Source organism: Prunus persica, chromosome G8 (genome assembly GCF_000346465.2).
Source record: "Prunus persica cultivar Lovell chromosome G8, Prunus_persica_NCBIv2, whole genome shotgun sequence".
NCBI classification, from domain to species: Eukaryota; Viridiplantae; Streptophyta; class Magnoliopsida; order Rosales; family Rosaceae; genus Prunus; species Prunus persica.
In genome coordinates, this window is record NC_034016.1 from 410,229 (window position 1) to 438,018 (window position 27,790).

The following is a 27,790-nucleotide window of genomic DNA, read 5'->3' on the forward strand; positions in this document are numbered from 1 at the left end:
TGGAGCCTGAGTTTTGGATGATGTCAGCGCACTACAGTTCCCCCCATAGCCAGCATCCACGTGGCGTTGTCTGGGCTCTCAGATCGGATTTTTTCCTCCAATCTAACGGTAGCAAATTTTTGTGCAATAAAATAATTAAAAAAATTAGAAATTTTTTTTTAAAAAACCCAAAAATTAATGATTTTTTTTTCTATAAATACCAACCAATATTCTTTACTTTTAACACCAAATCCTCATACATTTTCGTCTCTTTCAACTATTATTCACTTTCTATTTAATATTTTTTTCACTTTCAAGTTTTATTTTTTCAAAATCTTATCCGAATTTTTTTTTTCGGATTATGAGATATGAATTTTATAATAAAGATTGACATATAGGAACCTAAAAATATTATCCGAAAATATTATCCAAATTAATTGTTTATGTTAAAAAATTTGTGAAAAAAACAAATAGTAATTGCCTTTAGCCATGACAATAGGTGGAAACACAAAATACTATTTACAAGGGCAACCATTATTCACATGAATAATGGCTGCCCTAACTCCCCCTTTACTATGACTAAGAGCAAATGAGTGGAGTTGCTCTAATATGTGTTTTGAAGGGGTGGCCGGAGGTGTGGGGTGAATCCGTAATTTGCAGAGACGTGTCGTTTCCAATGTTGTGTCAAAATGTGTTGGTTCCAAGCCCACTCGTTAACTTGTTACAGTACAAGTCGCTCTCTTTGAAGATTGTAAGTCCACATTATTTGTTTGTAATAAATACATAATTCGATGTTATTCCTTCTAATAAAAATCATTTCTTGTGGAAGAACACAAAATTTGCGTACAGTGGGTCAACGAAAAATGATCCAACAATTATTCAACGCTCTGGGCAGCAAGAAGAAGATGCATCAACTTGAGATTGAGAGGAGGCCCCTCCACTCCACTGAACCAGGCTAGGCTTCTACCTGCGACCCAAAACAATGCCCATATTATTTCAGTGGTGCATCTCAAGACGAGATGACGACAAATTGAATCCATTTCGAATTGCGCGCCGAGAAACCAGGTTAAGCTCCAACTGATTATTTATCTAAATTCTAATAGCCTCCTCCTAGCTTAGCTATTTTTAATTTCTTTTACATTTTCTGTATACATATGTTTGGCAGATGCTAGCTACTGACTCTGTATCTGGTATGCTGGGTTTTCAAATCTAGGACAGTATAGCTGAGTCAACTCTAGTCAACTCTTGGATATAGAAGCATCTACTTACTACTAAGCATTGTAAATTGTAATATACAGAGTGATCAATACAAATCATAATTTCTCTCTGAATTGAATTCTTTCTTCTTCTTCTTCCTCTTCCTTCATTTACTCTAGGAGTTAAAAGGTTCAGTTGATTCTTGGGTCTTTTCGACCAACAGAGATTAAAAAATTACAAACTCGAGGAATTTGATTGAGACAGGGGACAAATTACATATGTTGTATTATTTATTATGAAAGGAGAAAGATAAAGTTGGCGGTGAATGGTTTTCAGCTTGGGAGCTATATTTACATACTTGTACATTCACTAGAGGAGTGTCAATGTGTCTTCTATGATAGTTTCAAACCTCCATGATTTGATTAATGGTTGTTGTGATGAAATTTTCGTTTCTTCAAGACCTTATTATGCGAGTGGATACCATATTGATTGTGATAAAAATTATATCAGTTGGGATGTATTGGCATTGCATTTTCAGCTGCTACGTACTAAATGTTTACCGTCTTCAATCACTATCCAACAACCGTCATGTTATTATCAAGGAATAACATCACACTTGTGATCATGACCTCATTGTAGACTTATACCACTCTTTCTTTCTAGAATAATGAGTATTTATATTTGGTTCACATGCCAGTGCCAAGCCTTGAAGATAATGATGAAAGCTACTGGGATTACTCTCATTGTCCATCCTTGGAACGATCTCCACGCCAGTGAATTTCCATAAACCAGAAACTAAGGAGGAGGTTCCAGCAGCGACAATGAGCATACACAGAACCTTTACATCTTTCCCTTCTTCATCTTCTCAATGGAAATATGTTGTCTTTCTGAGTTTTAGAGGTGATGACACTCGCAAGGGTTTTACAGACCACTTATACACTGCATTGGAACATCAAGGAATTACAACTTTCAGGGAGAACCTTGAACTTCAAAAGGGAATGGCTATTTCTCCACAGCTTTTGACTGCAATTGAAGAGTCAAGGTTCACGCTCATTGTTCTTTCACGAAATTATGCATCATCAACATGGTGCCTGGATGAACTTGTAAAGATTCTTGAATGCATGGAAGAGACAAAAACAGTGCTGCCAATTTTCTATGATGTTGATCCTTCTGATGTCCGAAAACAAACAGGAACTGTTGCAGAAGCCTTCATTAAACATGAAGAGAGGTTCGTGGATGATGCAAAGAAGGTACGAAAGTGGAGAGCTGCCTTAAAAAAAGTAGCAAATCTCTCTGGGTGGAATTCAAAGGACTGGTACGTTACTCTTTCTTTGTTCTATTCAAAGGACTGGTATCTCTTCTGATATATATATATATATATATATATATGTATGAGGAACAGAAATAGAATAAAAATAGTAGGATTTAGGGATCATCAATATGAATATATAGTTGTAATTTTGCATTACTTAACAATAGCTGATTTCCTTCTTCTTTTTTACTATTTATACTACAGTTCACATGGGACATAAGAAATTAGATGACCAGTTCCAAACTCAGTCTCATTACAGTAATTATTTAGCTTTGGCTTGATCAACTACTTTGACCAGATTTCAGGTCCCATTGTAAAAGCGTATCTCCATTTTGTTTCTTTATCTGCATTTGAAAACTGAAAACTAGTACAAGTATATCTGCATTTGTTTATACTGATAATGTGAACAATTTTTGTTGTAGGTACGAATCAAAGCTTGTCAAAGATATTGCTGAAGTGTTACGGAGAGAATTACTGTTTAGTTCAGTGGAGAACCAACTAGTTGGAATTGATTCAAGATTGAAACCAATCAACTTGCTCTTGGGTGCAGGGGTGGATGATGTTCGCTTTGTTGGGATATGGGGAGTGGGCGGTATTGGTAAGACAACTATTGCTAAAGTTGTACGTGAGAGAATATCTAATGAATTTGAATTTAGTATCTTTATTGGCAATGTTAGAAATATTGTTGAAAAAGGTGGTCTTGTTAGCCTACAAAAGCAACTTCTTTCTGGGATATGGATGGAAAAGGATGATATATCAAACCTTCATGAAGGAGCCATGATCATAAGGAGGGTTTTAAGTCAGAAAAAGGTTCTTCTCATTCTTGATGATGTGAATCATTTGGAACAATTAGAAAGTGTGGCTGGAAATCATGAGTGGTTTGGTTTTGGGAGTAGAGTTCTCATTACAACTAGAAATGAGTATTTGTTGATCAAACATGGAGTGAAGAGAAGATTTCAGGTAAAGGGACTAAAAAGTGAAGATGCTCTTCAACTGTTTACTTGGAAAGCTTTTAAAAAGGATTACCCTGAAAAGTATTATCTTATTTTGTCTAATCGCATTGTGAGTTATGTCAAAGGTCTTCCATTAGCTCTTGAGGTCTTGGGATCATTCTTGCATGGAAGAGTTTTAAGTGAATGGAACAGTGCGTTGGGAAAACTTGGAGTGTGCAACTTGGAAATTTTTGAGGCATTAAAAATTAGTTATGATGGTCTAGATGATAAGGAGAAGAAAATGTTCCTGGACATTGCGTGTTTCTTTAACGGGAAGGACAAAGATCGAGTAATAGAAGCTTGTGATGTTTCTGCAGTTGTTATATTAGAAGTCCTCACTGAGAGATCTCTCGTAAAGATTTTGGGTGGAAGGCTTTGGATGCATGATTCGCTCCAAGAAATGGGTCGGCAAATTATACTTTGGGAATTTCCTGATGAGCCTGGCCGGTGCAGCAGGTTGTGGTTTCGTGAAGATGCCAATCGTGTCTTGAGCAAAAATACTGTAAGAGATTAATTAGTACATGCACAAGAATAATTTGAGTTGTTATATGATAAACAAGGTACTCTACTAACCCTTTTTTAACGTTAATTATGAGCTTCACTATTCCATGTTAATAGGGAACAGAGGCAATAGAAGGCATAGTTCTGCACCCAGCTGATCCAGGGGTACAGGTGCATGCAAATGCTAAATCCTTTTCAAAGATGGTGAAACTAAGATACCTCAAGATTAGTAATGTGAGCATTTACAATGGACTTGAAGATCTTCCCAATAGCTTACGCATTCTTAAATGGACGGGGTATCCTTTAACATATTTCCCATCACATTTCAACCCAGAGAAGCTACTAGAACTCAAAATGTGTCATAGTTACATAAAACATTTTCGGATGGGAACAAAAGTATATATCCTTTTACTCGTTTGATCTTTTCTTACCTACAAAAACTGTTCAATCAGAGAAGCTAATTTTGCTATGCTTTTGCAATTTGACAGCCTTTACACAATTTGAAAACCATCAAACTCAGTCACTCTCCGAATCTTGTCAGCGTGCCCAACTTTAACGGTATGCCAAATCTTGAGGTTCTGATTCTTGAAGGTTGTACACGATTGTTTGAGGTTGATCCATCAATTCAAGTGCTGGAAAGACTTACCTTGCTGAACTTGAAAGATTGCAAAAACCTTGCCCATCTTCCAAGCAGTGTAGGTTGCTTAAAATCTCTCAAAGTTCTTAATCTTTTTGGTTGTTCAAGGCTTAATATATTGCCAGAAGAGTTGGGTTACATAGAGTGTTTGGAGGAGCTTGATGTGAGTAGAACTTCCATAAGAGAACTACCTTCCTCTATTGGAAGGCTTAAAGGTCTTACTTTGATGAACTTGAAAGATTGCAAATATTTTATGCATCTTCCAACTAGTGTAAATGGCTTAAAATGTCTCAAATTTCTTAATCTTTCTGGTTGTACAAGACTTCATGAACTGCGGGAAGAGTTGGGTCATGTAGAGTGTTTGGAGAAGCTTGATGTGAGCGGAACTACCATATTATTAGAATTGTTGGCTAGTCTTGTTAGGGAAGTCTCTAACTTATTCTTGTTAGGGAAGTCTTTAACCTAGGGTGGTCTCAAGTAGCCTTTGGCTTTTAAGCTTTGTTTGGATTTGGTTATGGACTTTGCATGCCCTTGGGTGTTTCGTACGCCATTACGAGAGAGAGCAGTGAATTGAGCAGTGTTGGTTTTGGTCTTCATCCCTTCTTGTTTGTAATTTGCTTCTCTTGCATCATAGATCTCATGATCTAAGAGAAGCAGTAACAAAGAAGAGTGCCTTGTAGCCTTGGGCAATGTTGAAATGTGATTTGATATATTTTGGTTTTGTGTGGAAGAATATCTGCGTCAAATAACTAAGGTAAGACTTTGATCTTTCCAATCAAATTAAATACATGCTCAGAAATAATTCCAATAATTTTTTTCCCACTTGATTCAGTACTTCTCTATCTCTTATAATTGAATTACTTTGATTTGTGGGTTAGTTAATTTGTGCGTTTGGATGTTAGCTCTTGTGCTATCTTCTGCATTCTGCTCTGTATTTTTCTGGAGAATTAACTATTTATTAAACTTCATGGGGTGCATTGAAACGCTGTGGGAAAGTCAAGTTTTGGCTTCACATGATATACTTACGATACAAATTTGAGTTAGATGAGTGGTTGAGTTTTGCTTTTGATTCCGATATACTTAGTTTACATTCCGAAGCAAATGTTTTTGAAATGGTGCATGGGATCAAGTTCATGTAACATGATGTGCAGTGTGTTTTAGACCCTGGAACTTGGTGTCCAGGTTCAAATCTCTGGGCTAGATGTACAAGGTTTTGCATAGACAGTCACCCAGTGCATATTATGCAGCTCAAATTCCCAGCTTTTTGTCGAATAGAAAAAAATATATTTTCTAATATAATCAAAATTACAAAATTATAAATTCGTGCTTCTCCAAAACAACCAGTCAAAAAAGTGGCTGGAAAGACAAAAAGGGCATCCAAAACAACAGACCAAGGAGGATCCGCCAAGCGAGGAAACCAGCTTATCCAAGTTAATGCACATGGAGTGGCACAACAATGAAAAAGTGGGTCAAACTCTTCCCCCCCTCTAAAGTGTACTCGAGATTGATTCATGTAAGAGACAATTTTGAGACAACTCAATATAATTCTCTCCTTTCCTAATGAATGAGAAATTTTGCTGGAATTTGTAATCTCGATAGAATTGAGGCTGACTGGATTATAAATCATCCAATCCAAGATGATTTGGGGCACCATACCAAGGAGTAGGACCATACCAAGGAGTAGGATTGTGGATTCGATACATTGTTTTTTTATCCAGACCACCGAACGAGTTAGTTCAAATCCGAAATAAACAGAGGAAATGAAAAATTGAAGATATAGGTTGATTTTACCCTCCCTCATTTCTCTCACCTTCCCTCTATGATCTCAGCCTCCCTCATATTGCTCATGATGAATGTCTAAAATATCAATGGTTTCAAATATATCGGTAGTCCAAAAATATGGAAATTTCGATGGAATATCGGGATATTATCGTTATCGATAAAAATTGAATAAAAACCACGGAAATTGTAAGAAAAACTTGGAAATTTTTCTTGAAATTTTGGAGGGTGTTTATTTAGTCAATTATCTTTTACTTTATCACAAACAATTGGAAGGAAATGCATTGCAGGATATGTTTAATTGATTTAAGTTAATTATATAGCGAGCTGACAAACACTACGAGTGTAGAAAATATGTAATAATTAATGAAAAAAGATTATACATATCATAATCATTTATTTATAATGATTTACTACAATATTTTACACTTTATACATTACATGGTAAGATACATGAGTGACTTAGTACTGCATTGATAGGACCCACCCTCGATTCCCCCTCGGAATCAGTGACAAACCCTGCTTCTTGCCCGACATCTAACCTATGACGGACCCACTTTACTCAAAAGCCCTTTAACCCCAATTTAAACGGATAAACCATTTGACTTCTGCCGTAATTTTGGCAGAGTCTTCCATGTAATTGGAACAATTCCCACATTACTGTACCTGCAAACAAGTACAGAACTAATCCTAACTTTTAACATGCACAAGTTAAAGGCCCAACCACAATTAAGACTATTGAAATGAGCTTCATGCCCTCTACTCAAACTCGAAACGAGTACGCAAAGCAACTAAGGATTTAGTTTACAACCCGAGGAAAAATAAAGGTAGAGAGTGATAGTAGAACATTCCTACAGAGCGGACATGATGATGCCTCGACGTGGTGGTCTCGACCTCGAATATCTAGAACCTGGAGGCGCAAAACATAAAATGTGAATGGACGAAAACAAAATGTTTAACATAATTTATATTTAACATAAGTAACCCCCTCTGTTTTAGAAAATAATGCCAAAAAACAAAATTCTTTGTATGTGTGCATATATATACCAACCAACAATTAAAAATAATTGCATTAAATTTGTACCTTAGTACTTCCTCAATTTCTTGAAAAACGCAACTTTATTCATTTAATCCTTATTATAAAATTGTATACCAATCCACCAAAAATATTCCGTTGTTACAAAATATAATCAACTTAACCAAAAATTCTCATTTTTCATGCAACCATACCCTTTTTTAGGCGTATTCTTGCAAACACATAATGTTCCAAGTATTTCCAAATATCCAAACTTCAATTCAAACTTCATTTCAAATGTTGATACCTGTGCAGAGCAGTCTAAAATGTCTCATAGTTCTTAATCTTTCTGGTTGTACAAGAATGAACTGCCGGATGAGTTGGGTCATGTAGAGTGTTTGGAGAAGCTCGATGTGAGCAGAACTACCATATCAGAACCGCCCTCCAACCTTTATTTTTTGAAAATTTTAAAAATATTATCAATTCAAGGATGTAAAGGATGCATCACCTTCGTCTATTGATCCCAAACTTCTCATTTCATTTTGCCTTTCGAGTTTCAATTTTTAAGAGAACCTGCACATGAAAGTGACTGTAATCTTTTGGGAAGGAGCAATTCCAATGTTCTCAGCTGCGTCCTTACTGAGAAGATTAAATCTAAGAAGAATCTCACTGGACTCATTGTTCAATCTGAAGTAGCCCTTTAACTTTTAAACTTTGTTTGGATTTTGATTCTCTGAATGTTTGGCTTTCAAGATTCTGGACTCTGTCTCCATCTCCGCACCATGTGTTGGTTTTGGTCTTCATCCACTTTGCTTTGTTATTGGCTTCACTTGCATCATCAATCCCATTAATTGGTGTGTGAGGAGTCACCTCATGTAGGGGTGGCCCTGAGGGTGTGTAAGTGGTGCCACCGCACAGGGCCCCGATTTTTTTTTTATGTATAATATATATTTAACAAATGTTATATATATACCGAGTGAGCAAATTGTTGACACAAAGACGTTCCTAGTTGTGTTGGTTTGCAGGGCCTGAACTTTTATTCTGGGCGCGACTTCAAAACCCACTTGTGTTAAAGGCTTGTCCAATGTCAACACCAACATTCAATATCCCAGCTACTTTCACAATCACAAACTGAAATAATAAATACCCTAAACCTTATCTGAATATGATCTATGATGACAAAGACTCATCGTCATAATTATGGTGATTATTCAAAAGGTGTAACATCTCTGACTCAATTTAATCAATCTAATCCAATTTAATTGTTTTGTGAAATTTCAATTTTGTCCTTGGGAGTATTGGTACTTTGGTCACTTTAAGAAAAAAAACATTTATTGTATGGCATTACGTAATGGTGTAAGTTTGTGTTAGCTTATGTGAAGCCCAAATTTAAGATTCGCACGGGATCTTCAAAATCTCAAGACCGGCCCTGACTTCATGAATCATGATCCAAGTGAAGCAATAACAAACAAGAGTGCCTTGTAGCCTTGGGCAATGTTGAAATGTGATTTGATATTTTGGTTTTGGGTGGAAGAATACTTTGATCTTTCTCTTACATACTGGAACAGAGCAACATCCACAGCAGAAAAAAGAACCACTAGTTTTTATTTTATATTGCTTTTAATTTCCTGTGGATCAAAGCGCATGTCCAGCTGTAAGTTGTGCCGAGACAGAGTCAGAGTCTTAGTCAGAGAGCATTTGGAGGGATCAATTCACGTCGGTCAAGCTTTTCCCTGGAAGGTGTGCCTCCAGCAAGGTTTAGACTTTAGATGACAAGCCCTTACCCTACTGGGCCACTTGCACTTCCTCCTCAACCATTGATTTTTTCACCAAATACCAGAGTTCTATTGAGCCACTCGCACTTGAAATGTGATTTCATATTTTGGTTTGGGTGGAAGAATCATCTGCCTCAAATAATTAGGTGGTACTTTGATCTTTCTCTTAATATGGTCCATCTTGGAGCAGAGCAATATCCTGAGCAGAAAAACTAAATAAATAAAAGAGCAACTAGTTTTCATTTTATTTTGTTTTTATTTTCTTTGGATCAAAGCACATGTTGAGTTATAAGTTGACAGAGTCAGAGAACATTTAGAGGAGAAACACTTACTAGCACTATTTTGCTATTTTCGGTCAATCACGATATGCCATGCGTTATAACTTTTTCACGTGACAGTCTATAATTAGCTAGGAATAGCAAAATAGTATTATCCATATTCCATACGAGTTTTTCTGCATTTGAGAAGGAGGGATCACGTCGGTCAAAGTCTTCCATTTTTATTTAATCTGATTCTTCTGAGTCATGTTATTGCTGATGATAAGGGCCGACACTCATAAAATTTAACATGAAAATACTAAAAAATTCCTATCAAGAGCTTGTGATTGTTTAAAAAAAATATATATCAAGAGCTCCTCTTTGACTTTGAGTTGAGATTGAGTTAATACTTAATTTTTCTATTTCTTAGTCGTTTCTTAGAAGGTGACAGGACTAGATTAATACAAAGAAAATTTATTACACACAACGACTAGAAGCTCACATGTGCGGTGGCTGTAAGTTTGCGCGTTTGTGGAATTGCTATGACATCGGGAACCCAAGCCAGGCCTTGTAAGAAGAAAATGCAAGTGTTATATATTTCCTCTCTCCTGCATCACATTCTTATTACATTTTGCTTACACACCTTAACTCTGTTATCTTCTTCGCCATAAACAGACTACGCACTAACCCTTCACTTCCTCAATGATCACCCAAATAGATATTCCTTCTTCATCTTCTTCTTCTTCTCCTCCGACCCCTCGATGGACATACGATGTGTTCCTCAGTTTCAGAGGAGAAGACACCCGCACAAATTTCACAGACTTTCTGTATACTTCTCTGATACAGAAAGGAATATTCACATTTAGAGATGATGAAGAACTTGAGAGGGGAAAGCCCATAGCTCCAAAACTCTTGAAAGCAATCGAAGCATCAAGATATGTAATTGTCATTCTTTCACGAAACTATGCCAATTCTACATGGTGCTTGGATGAGCTTGTAAAGGCTGTTGAATGCATGAACCTGATGGGACAAACAATACTCCCAGTTTTCTATCATGTGGATCCATCCGAGGTACGAAAACAGAAAGCAGATTTTGGGGAAGCCTTCTCTAAGCATGAAGAAACCTTTAAAGACAATAAACAGAATGTGCAAAGATGGAGAGATGCACTTACTCAAGTTTCCAATCTCTCTGGGTGGCATTTACACGATGGGTAAGAACTGAAGCTTTCTTCTTTTCTTGTTTTTTTGTTCATTTATTTATTTTTATAGACAATTATAATCCAGAGAGTAACTATGACCATAGAACTGTCAAAGTCTGGAAAATATAGAGAAAACAAGTGGAAAAAATAGGGAGAATGAGAACTTCCCTTAGGTTTTCTTATTTCATCTTGTTCATGCTTTGTATTACTTACAACACATTTATAATTACAAACTAGGAGGAAAGTATCCCCAAGACAAGCTCCCTAAAATAATCCGTAAGACAAGGAGACAAACTTTCCCTAAAACAAGGAGACAAAACTTTCCCTAAAACACGGAGACAAGGACTTGTGTTCCACAAGATGACAAATAGCTAGTCACAAGCTAACAAGAACTGGTAAGTGAAACATTTGACCTATTGCCACTAGTACTACCACAAAAAAAAAAAAAAAAAACTAACAAAGAAAAAGCCACTATTCTGGTTTTAAAGTATTTTGGGAACACTGGTTCTGAGTTAACTCATGCAATTTTGTGAAGCATTCCATTATTCATGCAATTCTGTGAAGCATTCCATTATCTTTGGAACCTCATTGCTGCTGCATGACTTACCATGAGATGATTATTATTTTGCAGTTATGAATCAAAAGTTATTCAAGATATCGTAGGAAAGATTTTCACTGAATTAAATCAAACAATCTCAAGTGTATCCACAGATTTAGTTGGGATGGATTCTCGCGTGAAAGAAATGCTTTCTTGCTTAGACATAGGGCTGCATAAAGTTTGTGTCATAGGGATTTTGGGCATTGGGGGAATAGGTAAGACAACTGTTGCAAGAGTTGTTTACGAGAGGATATGTGCTCAATTCGAAGCTTGTAGCTTTCTTGCCAATGTTAGAGAGGTAACTGAAAAACAAGGCCTAGTTGATTTGCAAAAGCAACTTCTTTCAGATATCTTGCTGGAAAGTAATGTAAATGTACATAATGTGTATAAGGGGATCAGTTTAATAAGGCAGAGACTACGTGCTAAAACGGTTCTTATCATTCTTGATGATGTCGATACGCTGGAACAACTGGAAGCATTATGTCATCAGAGTTGGTTTGGTTCAGGGAGTAGAATTGTCATAACATCAAGAGATGAACATTTGTTGAGCGCATTTGGAGTGAATAAAATGTATAAGGTTAAGGAATTAAATGATTCTGAAGCTCTGAAACTCCTTAGTCGGAAAGCCTTTAAGAAAGAGCAAGTTGGAGAAGGTTATCGCAATCTGTCTAAGAATGTTGTTGAATACGCCAGTGGCCTTCCATTGGCTCTTACAGTTATGGGTTCATTCCTTTTCGGTAAAAGCGTTAAAGAATGGTCCAGTGCATTGGATAGACTAAAAGAAAATCCCGAGAAAGGAATTATTGATGTGCTTAAAGTAAGCTTTGACGCATTAAAAGTCACAGAGAAAAAGGTATTTCTGGACATTGCATGTTTCTTTAAAGGGGAGGACAAAGATCGTGTAGCAAAAATACTAGAAAGTGGTTGCGGATACAGTCCAGACATTGATATAAAAGTTCTCATAGAAAAATCTCTAATAACTCTATTTGGAAAAAAATTGTGTATGCATGATTTGATACAAGAATTGGGTTGGGAAATTGTTCGTCAAGAATGTCGTGAAGATCCAGGAAAACGTAGCAGGTTGTGGCTTCCCAAGGATATCATCCCCGTACTTGCAAAAAATAAGGTTAGAAACTAATACAAGTACAGTTGTTAAAACTAATTATTAATGTCCTGCGTATAACTTATTTCTTGTTCCTTTTTATTAGGGAACAGATACAATTGAAGGTATATTCCTCAACTTGCCGAAACAAGAGGAGATTCACTTGAATGCTGATTCCTTCTCAAAGATGTCCAACCTAAGATTGCTCAGAATTTGTAATGTGGCCTCTCCTGGATCCATTGAATATCTTTCTAATGAGTTACAACTTTTGGAATGGCACGCATGTCCGTTAAATTATTTGCCGTCAAAATTTCAATCAGATAAGCTTGTTGAACTCAAAATGCATTTGAGCCGTGTCAAACAACTGTGGAATGGAAATGAAGTAAGATTATATTCTTATGCATGTTTATATTATTTATGTATCGACCAAATGTTTGTTCTAATTCATATGATTATTTTTCAAATATTATCAGAGCTGGAGCATGCTAAAGTGCATCGATCTGAGTGATTCCCAATACCTGATCAAAACCCCAAACTTCACTAGGGCTCCAAATATTGAGATGTTGGTGCTTCAAGGCTGTTCAAGATTGGTTGATGTTCACCCGTCCATGGGAATTCTCAAACAGCTTATCTTGCTGAATATGAGAAACTGCAAATCTGTAAAGACTCTTCCTCCTTTCATTAGTTTGGAATCTCTTCAAAGTTTAACTCTCTCTGCTTGTTCAAGACTCAAGAGGTTTCCTGAAATTCAAGGAGATATGAAAACCTTGTTAGAGCTCTATTTAGATGGGACTGCTATAGAGGAATTACCTTCATCGATTGAACGTTTGACAGGTCTTGCTTTGTTGAATTTAGGAAACTGCAAAAACCTTTTCCATATCCCAAGTACCATCCAATGTCTGACATCTCTGAAAAGTCTCATTCTAACTGGTTGCTCAGAACTTCAAGACATACCTGAGAATCTGAATTGTGTGGAATATCTTGAGGAGCTTGATATAAGTGGAACTGCTATAAGAAAATCATGGTTTGTTGTAGGTATGAAGAATCTAAAGTATCTATCATTCCAAGGATGTAAAGATCAACCTTCAAAATCATGGCATTCCCTGATCTTTAATGGTTGCTGGTGTAGAGAGGAAGTTGCCACGCGTTTGTTATTGCCTAATTCGTTCTCAAGTTTAACTTCTTTGGCAGAGCTGGACTTAAGTGATTGCAGTCTGATGGATGGAGAGATTCCCAACGATATTGGAAGCTTATTCTCCTTAAAAAAATTAAATTTAAGTGGTAGTAATTTTGTTTGCTTACCAGAAAGCATCTCTCAACTCTCGAAGCTTGAAGATCTCAAGTTGATCAGTTGTCGTAAGCTAAAATCTCTGCCTAAGAAGCTTCCATTAAGTATTCGACACGTGAATGCAGATGATTGTACATCACTGATAGATTCCCCAAATAAATTAAAAGTATGGACTTCAGCTGTTTCGGGAGTGACTACTATCAGTTCCTTCATTTCATCCAAGAATCAAGAGTGTTCTACTTCAGAGAGAGAGTGGAAATATGGCAAGACTTGGACTCCAACAACTGTCCCAGGATGTAGTACCATTAGTTTCGTCAAATCAGATGAGCATCAAGAATGGAAACAAGTTGATGGATTTGTACTGCCAACTCAATTGTTTAAAAAAGACCTAGAGGTCTCTCTCTCTCTCTCTCTCTCTCTCTCTCTCTCTCAAGTTGATGGATTTGTACTGCCAACTCAATTGTTTGAAACAGACCTTCAGTATATGATCTGTCTCTTCCATATTTAATTAATTAACCCTTTGTGTTTTACGTGACAGCTATTGGATTTAAGGTCATGTACCTTACAGTCTGGCACTCCTCAAAGTGAAATTCCAGAGTTTTTCAGCCATATAGTGAATGGGGGAAACATAGAAATCCCGATATATGCGAATATGAAGAATGATAGGAAGTGGATGGGGGTTGCCCTGTGTGCTCTTTTTTCAGCCAAGGGAAATCCTATAGTCTCCCCCACTGAATCAGATTCAGAAACTTCGAATTACTTCTATCAGTTCCAAATTGGAACTAATATATTTGTACTGGTACCAGATCCCGATAGTGATCGCATAATAGATTTACAAACGCACTCTCATTTTCTTTGTGTGTTCTATGCATCTTGGCTGCAGTTTCCAGTGTTGTTAAATAAATCCAGTCAAATGTGGGCTTCATTCAATACCTCTAATCCTTGCATGGAGGTCCAGCAATGTGGGATTCATTTAGTTTACGAGCAAGATGTTGCTGTGTTTATGCAAACATTCATGCAGTGTGCTTTTGGTACTGAACGCCAACCTGTACATCAAACCCCATTAGTTATCGGAAAAGAAGATCAAGATATCCCTTCTGATGATAACTCCACTCCAAATGAAGTTGACAAAGCTACATCTGAATATGGATGGTTTAATGTAGTCGATAAAATTTTGAGATGGTATGTAGATTTCAAATCTGGGAATTCATCATTGATATGACATTGTATTCTCTCTTTTATGTCCTTTGATTTTTGTTGTTGTTTTTGGTATGTACATGTCTGATTGCAGGGAGAAATTAATTCCAACTTCCCCAGATGCCTCCATAGTTCTGCTGAGATACCTTCAGGTATATATATATATATATATATATATCTCTCTCTCTCTCTCTCTAATCAACACACATGCATTATTTCTGACAGAAAGTAACTATTCCATGTCCGCCTCTTTTAATTAAAAGGATAGCAGCTCTTATAAGTCAGTTGGTTAGTTGTTAAACAACAGAATTTTTTACTTAGCCAGGCCTTGTCCAAGACACTAGTATATACATAAACTGATGAAATATCTGAATTACTTAAATGTGACATGAAATCAATGAAATACATATCACAATTCTCTCAAATTCTCCTTCTTCAGCTAAATAATTACTAACAATTTATGCGCACATTTCACAGGGATTAAACGAAATGCAGCAACCCTATCGCTTTTTCATAAGTGGAAGCCCAGCGTGGTTCAACCCTAAAAAGGGTTCCTCCGTGTCAATCGAGCTGCCACCAAATCTTCCCCAGAGTAACAAGTGGATGGGATTTGCTCTATGTGCCTCTGTTGCAGTGGACCACCGGCGTATAGTAAAAGAGAGTTTTGGTTTTTCTTGTCGACTTCAAACGGACAAATTTAATACTGAGATGTTCATAAGCTCAACCAGCATACATGATAAAGATCAACTTCACATTATTTACATTCCGCGGGCACATTTTAATGAGCGGTTCGTGGCTATATCCAGTAGCATCATCAGCACTTCCTTTACAACGGATAGCCCTGGTGGTGTCCATGTTCAAATTTGTGGGCTTCGTATCTTGTACCAGCAAGATTTACAAGGGTTTGTCCAGGCAATCACCCAATGTATATTGCGCAGCTCTTCAGATTTTGCAATTAATTGTAATGAACAACGAGTGGTACAAGATTGGATAAGTTTGATGACATTGCACAGTCGTAAAGTTGAGACAACTGTAAGGGAAAGGGATATTTCCCGAGAATCAAGTCAACTAACTGCAGAAGAGGGCTGTGAGGGACATTTCAGTACCACACACGAATGGGAGCAGTTTCAGTTGATGTCTCGACAATATAGAAATATGGTCTCTCTCTCTCTCTCTCTCTCTCTCTCTCTCTCATAGCGCTCACATGACATGATCACATTTTTATTTACAGGACTGGTCTGTGGCTCAATTTGCATGTCACTACTCTGGAATAAAAATTCCTAATTGGTTCACGTTGACACAAAATTTGCATGAAGGCTTAGGCAACTCTGCAGAAATCCAAGTGCCCCAAAATTTGTACGAGGATGGCAATTGGAAAGGGATTGCTATATGCGCACATATGTCCATCCGTGAACATCCCACCATCATTCTTGACACTCCCGACTCAGAGTTTACTCGTGAGCTCTTTTGTCATCTGGACACCAACTTTTCTGGGGTCAAATTCCGACTTGTAGAGCGTACAAATGACAAAGCCATGTGGTTGAATAATGCCTGCAATTTCAGTTGGTTCATCTACATGCCACGTGCTCAGTTTTCTGAATCCTTGAATCAATGCAATCTAGTCAGGGTAACTTTTGGGTCCAATAGCTCAGGCTTAGGCGTGCATAATTCTGCCCTTCGTCTAGTATTTAACAAGGATTTGGAGCAGCTTATACCAACATTGGCCAGCTGCCGCTTATTTTCAGACCGCCAATGTCTTTAGCGGGCTTTATACCTGTTTATATTTTCAACTCAATTTCTCATCATTTTTCAAATAAATTTATTCTAGTTCTTTTTTTGGGTGAAATATGTTGTGCTTAACTTTTCTCTTATGTTCAATGCAACTGCGATATTTCAATTTCTTTGGGTTTATTTGTGTATAAACTCAGTAAACATGTTCAGACCAACAAAAAAAAAAAAAAAAAACTCGGTAAACATGAACCAATTGAAAAATGCGTTCTATAAGTTGATGAGAGTTTTTTTTTTTCAAAAAAAAATTTACTAGCCTCTCTGCACGCGCTTTATAATTTAAAAGCGCATGCTGAGAGAGGCATTTTTTAATCACGCATGCTAGAAATTTTTTATTTTATTTTGATAGATGCCCATCTCAAAAATTTCTTAATTTAACGGTGCACTTATGATTAATGGCATGTATTTTTCTAGAAGTGCATTTTAAAAGTCTAGGGAAAATACATAGAACGCACATCTATAAATATACATGCCATTAATCACACGTGTGCCATTAAAATAAGAAAATTTTGAGACGGGCATCTGTCAAAATACAATTGTAAAAATAAAATATGTGATTAAAAAAGCCTCTCGCACATGTAGAAGCTCGTGCAGAAAGGTTAGTCTAATTAATATTAAGAGTTAAGGCGATTCATATTCCACAACACATTGAAATACTTCACACTATGATAAACACAATTTTGGGTCTAAAGTGGCTTTAACAATGTAAAATAGGAGGACTATATGCGAACAGGAGGACATAGAAATGATATCTTGTTAAATTCACTCTCTTGCATAACAATATTGACTGAGGAAGACAAAAGAATAAACATGAGTAAATGAATTTATGCAAGATTGCCCCAGATATTTAAATCTGTGCAACCATGGATGGCCTCTCCCCTTGTAGCAATTGTAGCCTATTGGTAGCCTAGCTCAGTAAAGAAATGACCTGCATAAATGAAGCCAACATCAGAGTACATAAGAACTTTCTTTCTATATACAGAAAAGGCAAACAACAATATCCAATTAGAGCAACTGGCCCAATTTTAGGAAAACGAATACAAAAATCAAACATAAAATTAAAGGAAAAAATAAAGAAAACTACAATTGCAAACTGAGTTCCTTGACTCGTTTAAAGAGTGGCATGACAGGTTTAGTAAGAACATAGATGGTATGCTTGGTGGTAGAAGCACCCAAAGTTTCATGAGCTTAAGTACTGTGAAGTAAGGATATAATATTTGGGTATCTAACCTGAAACAAAATCATATTCCAACTTATCTATCCTGATTGGAAACTTCAAAATACAAAATAGTTTCCAACTAACCTGAAAAACATGAAATATATAGTTTCCTCTACTTCTTTTGCTTCAGGTATGGAACGGAACCCTTATACCGTCAGAGAGGTGAGAGACGATTCCATCTGTTAAGATAAAATTCCAAAGACTTTAATTTCATAAGTCAAGCAAAACATTCAAATTAGAGACAGAGATAATTAGAAATGCAAACAAAAGCATCCATATAAATATCATTAATGACAAAAGCATTTTTAGAAATCAAATTACATAGTTTATACAAATTTTGACAGGAAGAATGAGAACAATATAATTGAAGAATTCGATGACAATGGCTTTAAAACTGGATGGTTTAGCATACAGGATAACGTTTGGAGATGGTAAAATTATTTGTCTGAGAAGTATGTATGTTGCATCGTAATAAATCTTAATTTGACCTTGCATATTACATTTGAATTTGATTGCAGGGAGAAATTAATTCCAGCTTATGAAGAAGGTGTTGGTCCAGCTTATGAAGGTGGTGTTCGATTACCATTTTCGTGTAACGTTTGGATAAGGTGTAGGGCTTTCCTTGCCTTTCTGGAGTGAAGTTTCGAAGCAGGAACAGCAGAGGAAACAGAGGATCCGACCAGTCAGACGAGGTTGGGTGGCCGGTAGTGTTACTCCGAGAAAAAATGTGAAACGTACTTGTGTATTAAGCCCTTGCTTATTCTGTTTTCAGTACAAGATCAATATGATTTTTCTTTGCTTTTTGCATCTCTCAATATTTTGACACCAAAGAAGAAAAAACAAAACTTCAAGTAGACTATGCGAATTGTATCTCTCAATATCTCACAATAATTAATACTGGACACATTGTTCAGTCTGAAGTAGCCCTTTAACTTTTAAGCTTTGTTTGGATTTTGATTCTCTGAGTGTTTGGCTTTCAAGATTCTGGACTCTGTCTCCGTCTCCGCACCATGTGTTCGTTTTGGTCTTCATCCACTCTGCTTTGTTATTGGCTTCACTTCCATCATCAATCCCATTAATTGGTGTGTGAGGAGTGACCTCATGAATCATGATCCAAGTGAAGCAATAACAAACAAGAGTGCCTTGTAGCCTTAGTCAATGTTCAAATGTGATTTGATATTTTGGTTTTGGGTGGAAGAATACTTTGATCTTTCTCTTACATACTGGAACAGAGCAACATCCAGAGCAGAAAAAAGAACTACTAGTTTTTATTTTATATTGTTTTTAATTTCCTGTGGATCAAAAGCACATGTCCAGTTGTAAGTTGTGCCGAGACAAGAGTCAAAGTCTTAGTTAAAGAGCATTTGGAGGGATCAATTCACGTCGGTCAAGCTTTTCGCTGGAAGGTGCCTCCAGCAAGGTTTAGACTTTAGATGACAAGCCCTTACCTTACCGCGCCACTTGCACTTCCTCCTCAACCATTGACTTCTTCACCAAATACCAGAATTCTATTGAGCCACTCGCACTTCAAATGTGATTTCATATTTTGGTTTTGGGTAGATGAATCATCTGCCTCAAATAATTGAGGTGGTACTTTGATCTCCTGGATCACATTCTTATCAAATTTTGCTTACACACCATAACTCTGTTATCTTCTTCACCATAAACAGACCACGCACTAACCCTTCACTTCCTCAATGATCACCCAAATAGATATTCCTTCTTCCTCTTCCTCTTCTTCTCCTCCGACCCCTCGATGGACATACGATGTGTTCCTCAGTTTCAGAGGAGAAGACACCCGCACAAATTTCACAGACTTTCTGTATACTTCTCTGATACAGAAAGGAATATTCACATTTAGAGATGATGAAGAACTTGAGAGGGGAAAGCCCATAGCTCCAAAACTCTCGAAGGCAATCGAAGCATCAAGATATGTAATTGTCATTCTTTCACCAAACTATGTCAATTCTACATGGTGCTTGGATGAGCTTGTAAAGGCTGTTGAATGCATGAACCTGATGGGACAAACAATACTCCCAGTTTTCTATCATGTGGATCCATCCGAGGTACGAAAACAGAAAGCAGATTTTGGGGAAGCCTTCCCTAAGCATGAAGAAGCCTTTAAAGACAATGAACGGAATGTGCAAAGATGGAGAGATGCACTTAATCAAGTTTCCAATCTCTCTGGATGGCATTTACACGATGGGTAAGACCTGAAGCTTTCTTCTTTTCTTGTGTTTTTAGTCATTTATTTATTTTTTATAGACAATTATAATCCAGAGAGTAACTATGACCATGGAACTGGTAAGTGAAACATTTGACCAATTGCCACTAGTACTACCATAAAAAAACTAACAAAGAAAAAGGCACGGTTCTGGTTTTTAAGTATTTTGGGAACACTGGTTCGCCTGAGTTAACTCATACAATTCTGTCTTTGGAACCTCATTGGTGCTGCCTGACTTACCATGAGATGGTTATTATTTTGCAGTTATGAATCAAAAGTTATTCAAGATATCGTAGGAAAGATTTTCACTGAATTAAATCAAACAATCTCAAGTGTATCCACAGATTTAGTTGGGATGGATTCTCGTGTGAAAGAAATGCTTTCTTGCTTAGACATGGGGCTGCATAAAGTTTGTGCCATAGGGATTTTGGGCATTGGGGGAATAGGTAAGACAACTGTTGCCAGAGTTGTTTACGAGAGGATATGTGCTCAATTCGAAGCTTGCAGCTTTCTTGCCAATGTTAGAGAGGTAACTGAAAAACAAGGCCTAGTTGATTTGCAAAAGCAACTTCTGTCAGATATCTTGCTGGAAAGTAATGTAAATGTACATAATATTTATAAGGGGATCAGTTTAATAAGGCAGAGACTACATGCTATAACGGTTCTTATCATTCTTGATGATGTCGATACGCTGGAACAACTGGAAGCATTATGTCATCATAGTTGGTTTGGTTCAGGGAGTAGAATTATCATAACATCAAGAGATGAACATTTGTTGAGCACATTTGGAGTGAATAAAATGTATAAGGTTAAGGAATTAAATGATTCTGAAGCTCTTAAACTCTTTAGTCGGAAAGCCTTTAAGAAAGAACAAGTTGGAGAAGGTTATCTCAAGCTGTCTAAGAATGTCGTTGAATACGCCAGTGGCCTTCCATTGGCTCTTACAGTTACGGGTTCATTCCTTTTCGGTAAAAGCGTTAAAGAATGGTCCAGTGCATTGGATAGACTAAAAGAAAATCCCGAGAAAGGAATTATTGATGTGCTTAAAGTAAGCTTTGACGCATTACAAGTAACAGAGAAAAAGGTATTTCTGGACATTGCATGTTTTTTTAAAGGGGAGGACAAAGATTGTGTAGCAAAAATACTAGAAAGTGGTTGTGGATACAGTCCAGACATTGATATAAAAGTTCTCATAGATAAATCTCTAGTAACTCTATTTGGAAAAAAATTGTGCATGCATGATTTGATACAAGAATTGGGTTGGGAAATTGTTCGTCAAGAATGTCGTGGAGATCCAGGAAAACGTAGCAGGTTGTGGCTTCTCAAGGATATCATCCCCGTACTTGCAAAAAATAAGGTTAGAAACTAATACAAGTACAGTTGTTAAAACTAATTATTAATGTCCTGCGTGTAACTTATTTCTTGTTCCTTTTTTTTAGGGAACAGATACAATTGAAGGTATATTCCTCAACTTGCCGAAACAAGAGAAGATTCACTTGAATGCTGATTCCTTCTCAAAGATGTCCAACCTAAGATTGCTCAGAATTTGTAATGTGGCCTCTCCTGGATCCGTTGAGTATCTTTCTAATGAGTTACAACTTTTGGAATGGCATGCATGTCCTTTAAATTATTTGCCGTCAAACTTTCAATCAGATAAGCTTGTTGAACTCAAAATGCATTTGAGCCGTGTCAAACAACTGTGGAATGGAAATGAAGTAAGATTATATTCTTATGCATGTTTATATTATTTATGTATCAACCAAATGTTTGTTCCAATTCATATGATTATTTTTCAAATATTATCAGAGCTGGAGCATGCTAAAGTGCATCGATCTGAGTGATTCCCAATACTTGATCAAAACCCCAAACTTCACTAAGGCTCCAAATATTGAGATGTTGGTGCTCCAAGGCTGTTCAAGATTGGTTGATGTTCACCCGTCCATGGGAATTCTCAAACAGCTTATCTTGCTGAATATGAGAAACTGCAAATCTGTAAAGATTCTTCCATCTTTCGTTAGTATGGAATCTCTTGAGAGTTTAAATCTGTCCGCCTGTTCAAGACTCAAGAAGTTTCCTGAGATAGAAGGGAATATGCAAAGCCTGTTGGAGCTTCATCTAGATGGGACAGCCATAGAAGAATTACCTCCATCAATTGAACATTTGACCAGTCTTAAATTGTTGAATCTAGGAGACTGCAAAAACCTTTTTCATCTTCCGAGTACCATTCAACATTTGACATCTCTGAAAACTCTCATTCTAACTGGTTGCTCAGAACTTAATGACATACATGAGAATCTGAATTGTGTGGAATGTCTGGAGGAGCTTGATATAAGTGGAACTGCTATAAGAGAATCGTCGTTCATTGTAGGTTTGAAGAATCTAAAGTCTCTATCTTTTCGAGGTTGTAAAAATCGGCCTTCAAGATCATGGCATTCGTTCTTTAATTATTGGTGGCGGGGTAGAAACGGTCATGTTCCTGGTAGTTTATTGTTGCCTACTTCACTTTCAGGTTTAAGTTCTTTGACAAACCTAAACTTAAGTGATTGTAATCTGATGGATGGAGAAATTCCCAATGATCTTGGTTCCTTGTTCTCCTTAAAAACATTAGATTTAAGGCAGAATAATTTTGTTGGCTTACCTGAAACCATCTCTCAACTCTCCAAGCTTGAATTTATCAATGTGAGCAAGTGTAGCAGGCTTCAATTGCTGCCTAAGGAGCTTCCATTAAGTCTTCAACGTGTGAATATGGAAGATTGTGCTTCACTGATAGACTTCCCAAATCAAGTCAAAATATTTGCTTTACCTCTCTTGGGAAAGAATTCCCGCATTTCATCCAAGTTTCAAGATTTCAATTCTGAGAAACAAGAATGGAGACCAGTTGACGATTTGCAAATTCAATTGCTTCAAAGACAGCTTGAAGTCTCTCTCTCTCTCTCTCTCTCTCTCTCTCTCATTCACACACACATACACACACATGGAAAAACATATGACGTATAAGTGAACACAGGGCATCCTGTTTTTCATGACTACTTATAATCCTTTTCTGTTTTATGTTACAGGAATTGAACTATAGATTTACTCCCTTACAGGCAGTTAGTTATCAAACTGAAATTCCAGAGTGGTTCAGCCATATGGTTACAGAGTGTTCTATTGCAATCCCTCCATCTCCAGATTTGAGTGATTATAGAAAGTTGATGGGGGTTGCTCTATGTGCTGTTTTCTCAGTCAAGGGACATCCTGCTGTCTCTTGCATTGGATCGGATTCAGGAACATCTTACTTTTATCAATGCAAATTGCCAATTCATAAATTTTTTGGATCTAAACCATTTATCCTTCATGGCAAGCTACATCGCAAATTTGGAACTGATGATTTTCTTTGGGTTTTCTATTTACCTCGTCGTTTCTTTCCAAATGTGTTAAGTGATTCAGGTGTTATGGGTGCTCTATTTGAAACCAACAACCCGTGCATGGAAGTCAAGAAATGTGGGGTTCGTCTAGTGTATGAGCAAGATGTTGCAGGGTTTATCCAAACATTTCTACAGTGTGTTACTACTGGACCCCAGCCACATCAAATTGTCCCTTATGATGACTACAAGATAATTGAAGAATTTGATGGAGATGGCTTTAAAACTGGATGGTTTAGTATAGTGGATAACGTTTGGAGATGGTAAAATTTATTTGTCTGAGAAGTATGTGTGTTGCATCGTAATAAATCTTCACCATAGTTGATTTGACCTTGCATATTACATTTGAATATGATTGCAGGGAGAAATTAATTCCAGCTTATGAAGGTGGTGTTCGATTACCATTTTGGTGTAACGTCTGGATAAGGTGTAGGACTGGACTTGCCTTTCTGGCGTGAAGTTTCGAAGCAGGAACAGCAGAGGAAACAGAGGATCCGGCCAGTCAGACAGTGTTACTCCAAGAAAAAATGTGAAACGTACTTGTGTATTAAGCCCTTGCTTATTCTGTTTTCATTACAACATCAATATGATTTTGCTTTGCTTTTTGCATCTCTCAATATATTGACACCAAAGAAGAAAAAAAACCTTCAAGTAGACTATGCGAATTGTCTCTCAATATCTCACAATAATTAATACATGGATTCCAAAGGAGAAATTCCCTGTTCTTTTAAAAGCAAAAACTGTTACATTGCATTTGCCTTTGTTTTAAATACTCTGGTTTTTAATGAATTGTGAAGGTCATGGTGACATCCATCTGGTGAAGGTGCAGGTCAAAATGTGCAACCAACACCATGATTACTCTGAATGAGTCTTTAGTGGATACCGGTGAGAAAGTTTCTGTATAATCAATGCCCTCTTGTTGTGTATACCCCTTTGCAACCAGCCTAACTTTGTACCTGTCTATTGCCCCTTTTGAGTCCCTTTTAGTCTTATAAACCCATTTGCAGCCTATAGGTTTACATCCTTGAGGTAAAACTTTTAATTCTCAAACACCATTCTTTCTCATTGACTCTAACTCAGATTTCATTGCAGCCAACCACCTTTCATTGTCTTCACCCATTATGGCTTGCTTCAAATTCTCTGGATCATCCTTTCCAAGTATGTCATGCTCAGATTCTTGTAGATATATATAGAAATCTGGCAATCCAGATCTTCTTCCTCTTTTTTACCTTCTCAACTTCATATCCTGCATCTTTTGGTCTGTGCCTTGAATGTCATTATTATTTTGCATAGGTAGATTCAAAATTCCTGTTTGAACTGTGTTGTCTTGCACAGGTTCATAATTTCTGTTTGAACTGTGTCTGGAATGTCATTATTGTCTTGCACAGGTGGATTCATAATTTCTGTTTGAATTGTGTCTGGAATGTCATTATTGTCTTGCATAGGTGGATTCAAAATTTCTGCTTGAACTGTGTCTTGTGCCTGATCCGTGTCTTCTTCTATATTGTCAAGGTTTTCACAGTTTGTCTCAACTGCAGGTATTATAACAATGCCTTTACTTGTCTCAGATCTAGCATTGTTATCAATCTCCATTGATTCTTCATCAAAATCCAAAACTCTATCTTCTATTTTATCAGATCCATTTTCCATGAAAACTGCTCTTTAGTCTCAACAAATCTTGTAGTGTTCTTTGGACAGTACAACCTATACCCTTTGGATCCTTCAGGATAGCCAATAAAAAAACAGCTCACAGTTCTTGAGTCTAGTTTCTATTCAAGATATAGTTTGCAGTCTTCAAAGCTTCTCCCCACAGGAAAATAGGGAGATTGGTACAGCATATCATGCTTCTTACCATGTCTTTTAAAGTCCTATTGCTTCTCTCAGAAACTCTATTCTGCTGAGGTGTACCTGGATTGGTATACTGAGCTATTATACCTTCTTCCCAGAGATATCTTGCAAAAGGACCTGGATTTCTTCCAGCTTTATCAAATTTGCCATAATATTCTCCACCTCTGTCTGACCTTACCACTTTAATTTTAAGTTCCAACTGTTTTTCCACCTCAGCTTAGCTTTACAGATTTTGAACATATCTAAGGCTTCTGATTTTTCTTTCATTAAATAGATATGTCCATATCTTGAGTGATCCTCTGTGAAGGTGATAAAATACTTGTATCCTTCATGTGTTGGATTTGAAAAAGGACCACAAATATCAGTGTGAATTAATTCCAACAAATTTTCACTTCTTACTGCTCCTTTCTTCCTTAAGGTGGTTAGTTTTCCTTTTATGCATTCAACACAGTTTTCATCCAACTCATTAAAGTCAAGTGGTGCTAACACAGATTCTTTGCATAGGGTGTTCAGTCTTTCTTTTGAAATATGGCCGAGTCTTTTGTGCCAAATTTTTGCAGATGTTTGATTCTTACGTTTTGTGCTTGTAATGTTCATAACCATTTGAGGAGTCTTGCAGTTTAATTGAAACATATTGTCAACAAGAATTCCATTTCCAACTGACTCTTTATTATTGAAAATTTAAATACCAAATTCATCAAAACTCAAAGTGAGCTTTCATTTTACAAGCCTAGCAACTGAAATAAGGTTCCTTGTCATAGAAGGAACATATACTACATCCACCAAATCCAAAACAAAATCAGAATCTAATTGAATCCTAGCTGCTCCAATGAACTCCACTTGTACTTTGACTCCATTTCCTACGAACACCTTCACCTCATCCTTGTTTGGTGGTCTCTTGGTTATGAACCCCTGCAAAGAATTAGCAACATGTATTGAAGCACCACTGTCTAACCACCAAGTATCAGTTGAAACATCAATCAAATTCAATTCCAAACAGACCAAAGCGTTTTCAATCTTACCTTCATATTTGCCTTTGTTCTTTTGCTTTTCTAACCACCTCTAGTACCTTGTGCAGTTCCTTTTCATGTGTCCAAATTTTCTGCAGAAATAGCATTTTAATCCAGTTGGCTTTCCCTTTTTCATCTTGGTATTTTCCTTATCTTTCTTTTCTGCAAAATTTCCCTTCTTTTCTTTGAATTGTTTGACACGATAATCTTGTACCATATTCACAGTTTTTTGACCTCTTTCCATGATGATATTATTTTCTTCTTGAACACTTATTGTTATGAGATCATTCAATGTCCAACTTTCCTTTTAAGCTACATAAGAACTCTTGAGAGTTTTGAATTCTTTTGGCAGTGAATTCAATGCAAAATGCACCATCATATCATCATCTAGAGTCATGTTTAGTCCTTTTAGCTTGTTTGCAATGTCTGCCATATTCATTATGTGAGCTCTTACACAACCTCGCCCATCATACTTCATCTCAGTCAATTTGTTCAGCAGGACATCTTTCTCTCCTTTCTCAGATTCTTTAAATTTTTGACCAATGGTAGCAAGAAAATCTTTGGCACTTTCTGATCTTGGCATACTTCCTCTTAAAGAAGGTGTCATGGTTTTTAGCATAATCAGTGTAGCCATCTTGTTGGCTTTTTCCCATCTTTCATATTTCCTTTTGACATCTACAGTTGCATCTGCAGTAGGTTCCTTAAGTGCATCTCATTTTAGAGCTATATCATAGTCCATTAGCCCTAGTGAAATTTCCAGCTCTTCTTTCTACTTTAGATAGTTTGAACCGGTCAAGATTTCTATGAAGTTGTAGTTTGTAGCATTGACTGTGATTTCAAGAAAACATAAATACAAATCCCCAATAACCTTAATTAGACATTAAGAAAAATTAGGTTTTAGACATAATTAACTTTATTAATTAGTTTGTAAGATATTGGATATTTTGGTTTTAGTTTTAATACCTAGGAAAAAACTACTATTTTGGATTAGCCCAAAGAGAGGCCCAGATTCGTTGGGCCAGGTAAAATTTAACAACTGATAAGACAATTCTACCCTTCTTCTTAAAAAACCTGGCCCATTTGTAAACCTACAAAATAAATGACGCTTTTGCCCCTGAATGTTTAAACAAGGCGCGAGTATTGGCAGCAGATTTCGTTTTCGTCCTCGTTCTTCTCTGTTTCGTTTTCGTCCTCGTTTGTTTGGCAGCAGATTTCGTTCGTTTGGCAGGCAAATTTCGTTCGTTTGGCAGGCAGATTTCGTTAGTTTGGCAGGCAGATTTCGTTCGTTTTCGTTCTCGCCGTTGGAGCTCAATTTTCTGGTTGGTTTTCCTTTTATTTCTTCCTTTTTCGTTCGATTATCATGCCGAATCTGTTAGTTTTTTTGTTCGATTATCATGCCGAATATTTTTCGTTCGATTATCATGCCGAATCTTGTTTCCTTCTAATTGGATAATCTTTGGTTCGATTAT

The 27,790-nt window shown here is 36.8% G+C and overlaps 3 protein-coding genes across 4 annotated transcripts; all 3 read left to right on the forward strand.

Annotated features, from left to right (window-relative positions):
• On the forward strand, window positions 786-5,351 carry LOC18767060 (TMV resistance protein N). 2 transcript variants are annotated; one of them, XM_007200008.2, is made up of 5 exons: window positions 786-1,044; window positions 1,874-2,491; window positions 2,911-3,982; window positions 4,099-4,377; window positions 4,470-5,351. In XM_007200008.2, exons 2-5 carry the CDS (start codon window positions 1,998-2,000, stop codon window positions 5,082-5,084), a joined length of 2,460 nt encoding a protein of 819 aa, XP_007200070.2. In that variant the 5' UTR covers window positions 786-1,044; window positions 1,874-1,997; the 3' UTR covers window positions 5,085-5,351. The 2 variants fall into 2 exon arrangements, with proteins under 2 accessions (XP_007200070.2, XP_020425990.1); XM_020570401.1 differs by having other exon boundaries at window positions 4,099-4,215.
• On the forward strand, window positions 9,466-16,674 carry LOC18768679 (TMV resistance protein N). Its single transcript, XM_020570400.1, has 8 exons — window positions 9,466-10,655; window positions 11,275-12,367; window positions 12,450-12,725; window positions 12,817-14,025; window positions 14,170-14,813; window positions 14,923-14,980; window positions 15,306-15,986; window positions 16,060-16,674. Exons 1-8 carry the CDS (start codon window positions 10,147-10,149, stop codon window positions 16,588-16,590), a joined length of 5,001 nt encoding a protein of 1,666 aa, XP_020425989.1. The 5' UTR covers window positions 9,466-10,146; the 3' UTR covers window positions 16,591-16,674.
• LOC18768998 (TMV resistance protein N) lies at window positions 19,290-24,166 on the forward strand. The gene is made up of 6 exons (XM_020570370.1): window positions 19,290-20,041; window positions 20,324-21,416; window positions 21,499-21,774; window positions 21,866-22,978; window positions 23,119-23,726; window positions 23,825-24,166. Exons 1-6 carry the CDS (start codon window positions 19,533-19,535, stop codon window positions 23,919-23,921), a joined length of 3,696 nt encoding a protein of 1,231 aa, XP_020425959.1. The 5' UTR covers window positions 19,290-19,532; the 3' UTR covers window positions 23,922-24,166.

Bases quoted from the DNA above. Each gene is read 5' to 3' on its own strand.
- LOC18768998 (XM_020570370.1), top strand. From the start codon at position 19,533: ATGATCACCCAAATAGATATTCCTTCTTCCTCTTCCTCTTCTTCTCCT. The intron at 21,775-21,865 runs GTAAGATTATAT...AAATATTATCAG, and splicing joins AACTGTGGAATGGAAATGAA to AGCTGGAGCATGCTAAAGTG. The intron at 23,727-23,824 runs GTAAAATTTATT...ATATGATTGCAG, and splicing joins GTGGATAACGTTTGGAGATG to GGAGAAATTAATTCCAGCTT.
- LOC18768679 (XM_020570400.1), top strand. From the start codon at position 10,147: ATGATCACCCAAATAGATATTCCTTCTTCATCTTCTTCTTCTTCTCCT. The intron at 14,814-14,922 runs GTATGTAGATTT...GTCTGATTGCAG, and splicing joins GTCGATAAAATTTTGAGATG to GGAGAAATTAATTCCAACTT. The intron at 14,981-15,305 runs GTATATATATAT...CACATTTCACAG, and splicing joins TTCTGCTGAGATACCTTCAG to GGATTAAACGAAATGCAGCA.
- LOC18767060 (XM_007200008.2), top strand. From the start codon at position 1,998: ATGAGCATACACAGAACCTTTACATCTTTCCCTTCTTCATCTTCTCAA. The intron at 3,983-4,098 runs GTAAGAGATTAA...CCATGTTAATAG, and splicing joins GTGTCTTGAGCAAAAATACT to GGAACAGAGGCAATAGAAGG. The intron at 4,378-4,469 runs GTATATATCCTT...GCAATTTGACAG, and splicing joins ATTTTCGGATGGGAACAAAA to CCTTTACACAATTTGAAAAC.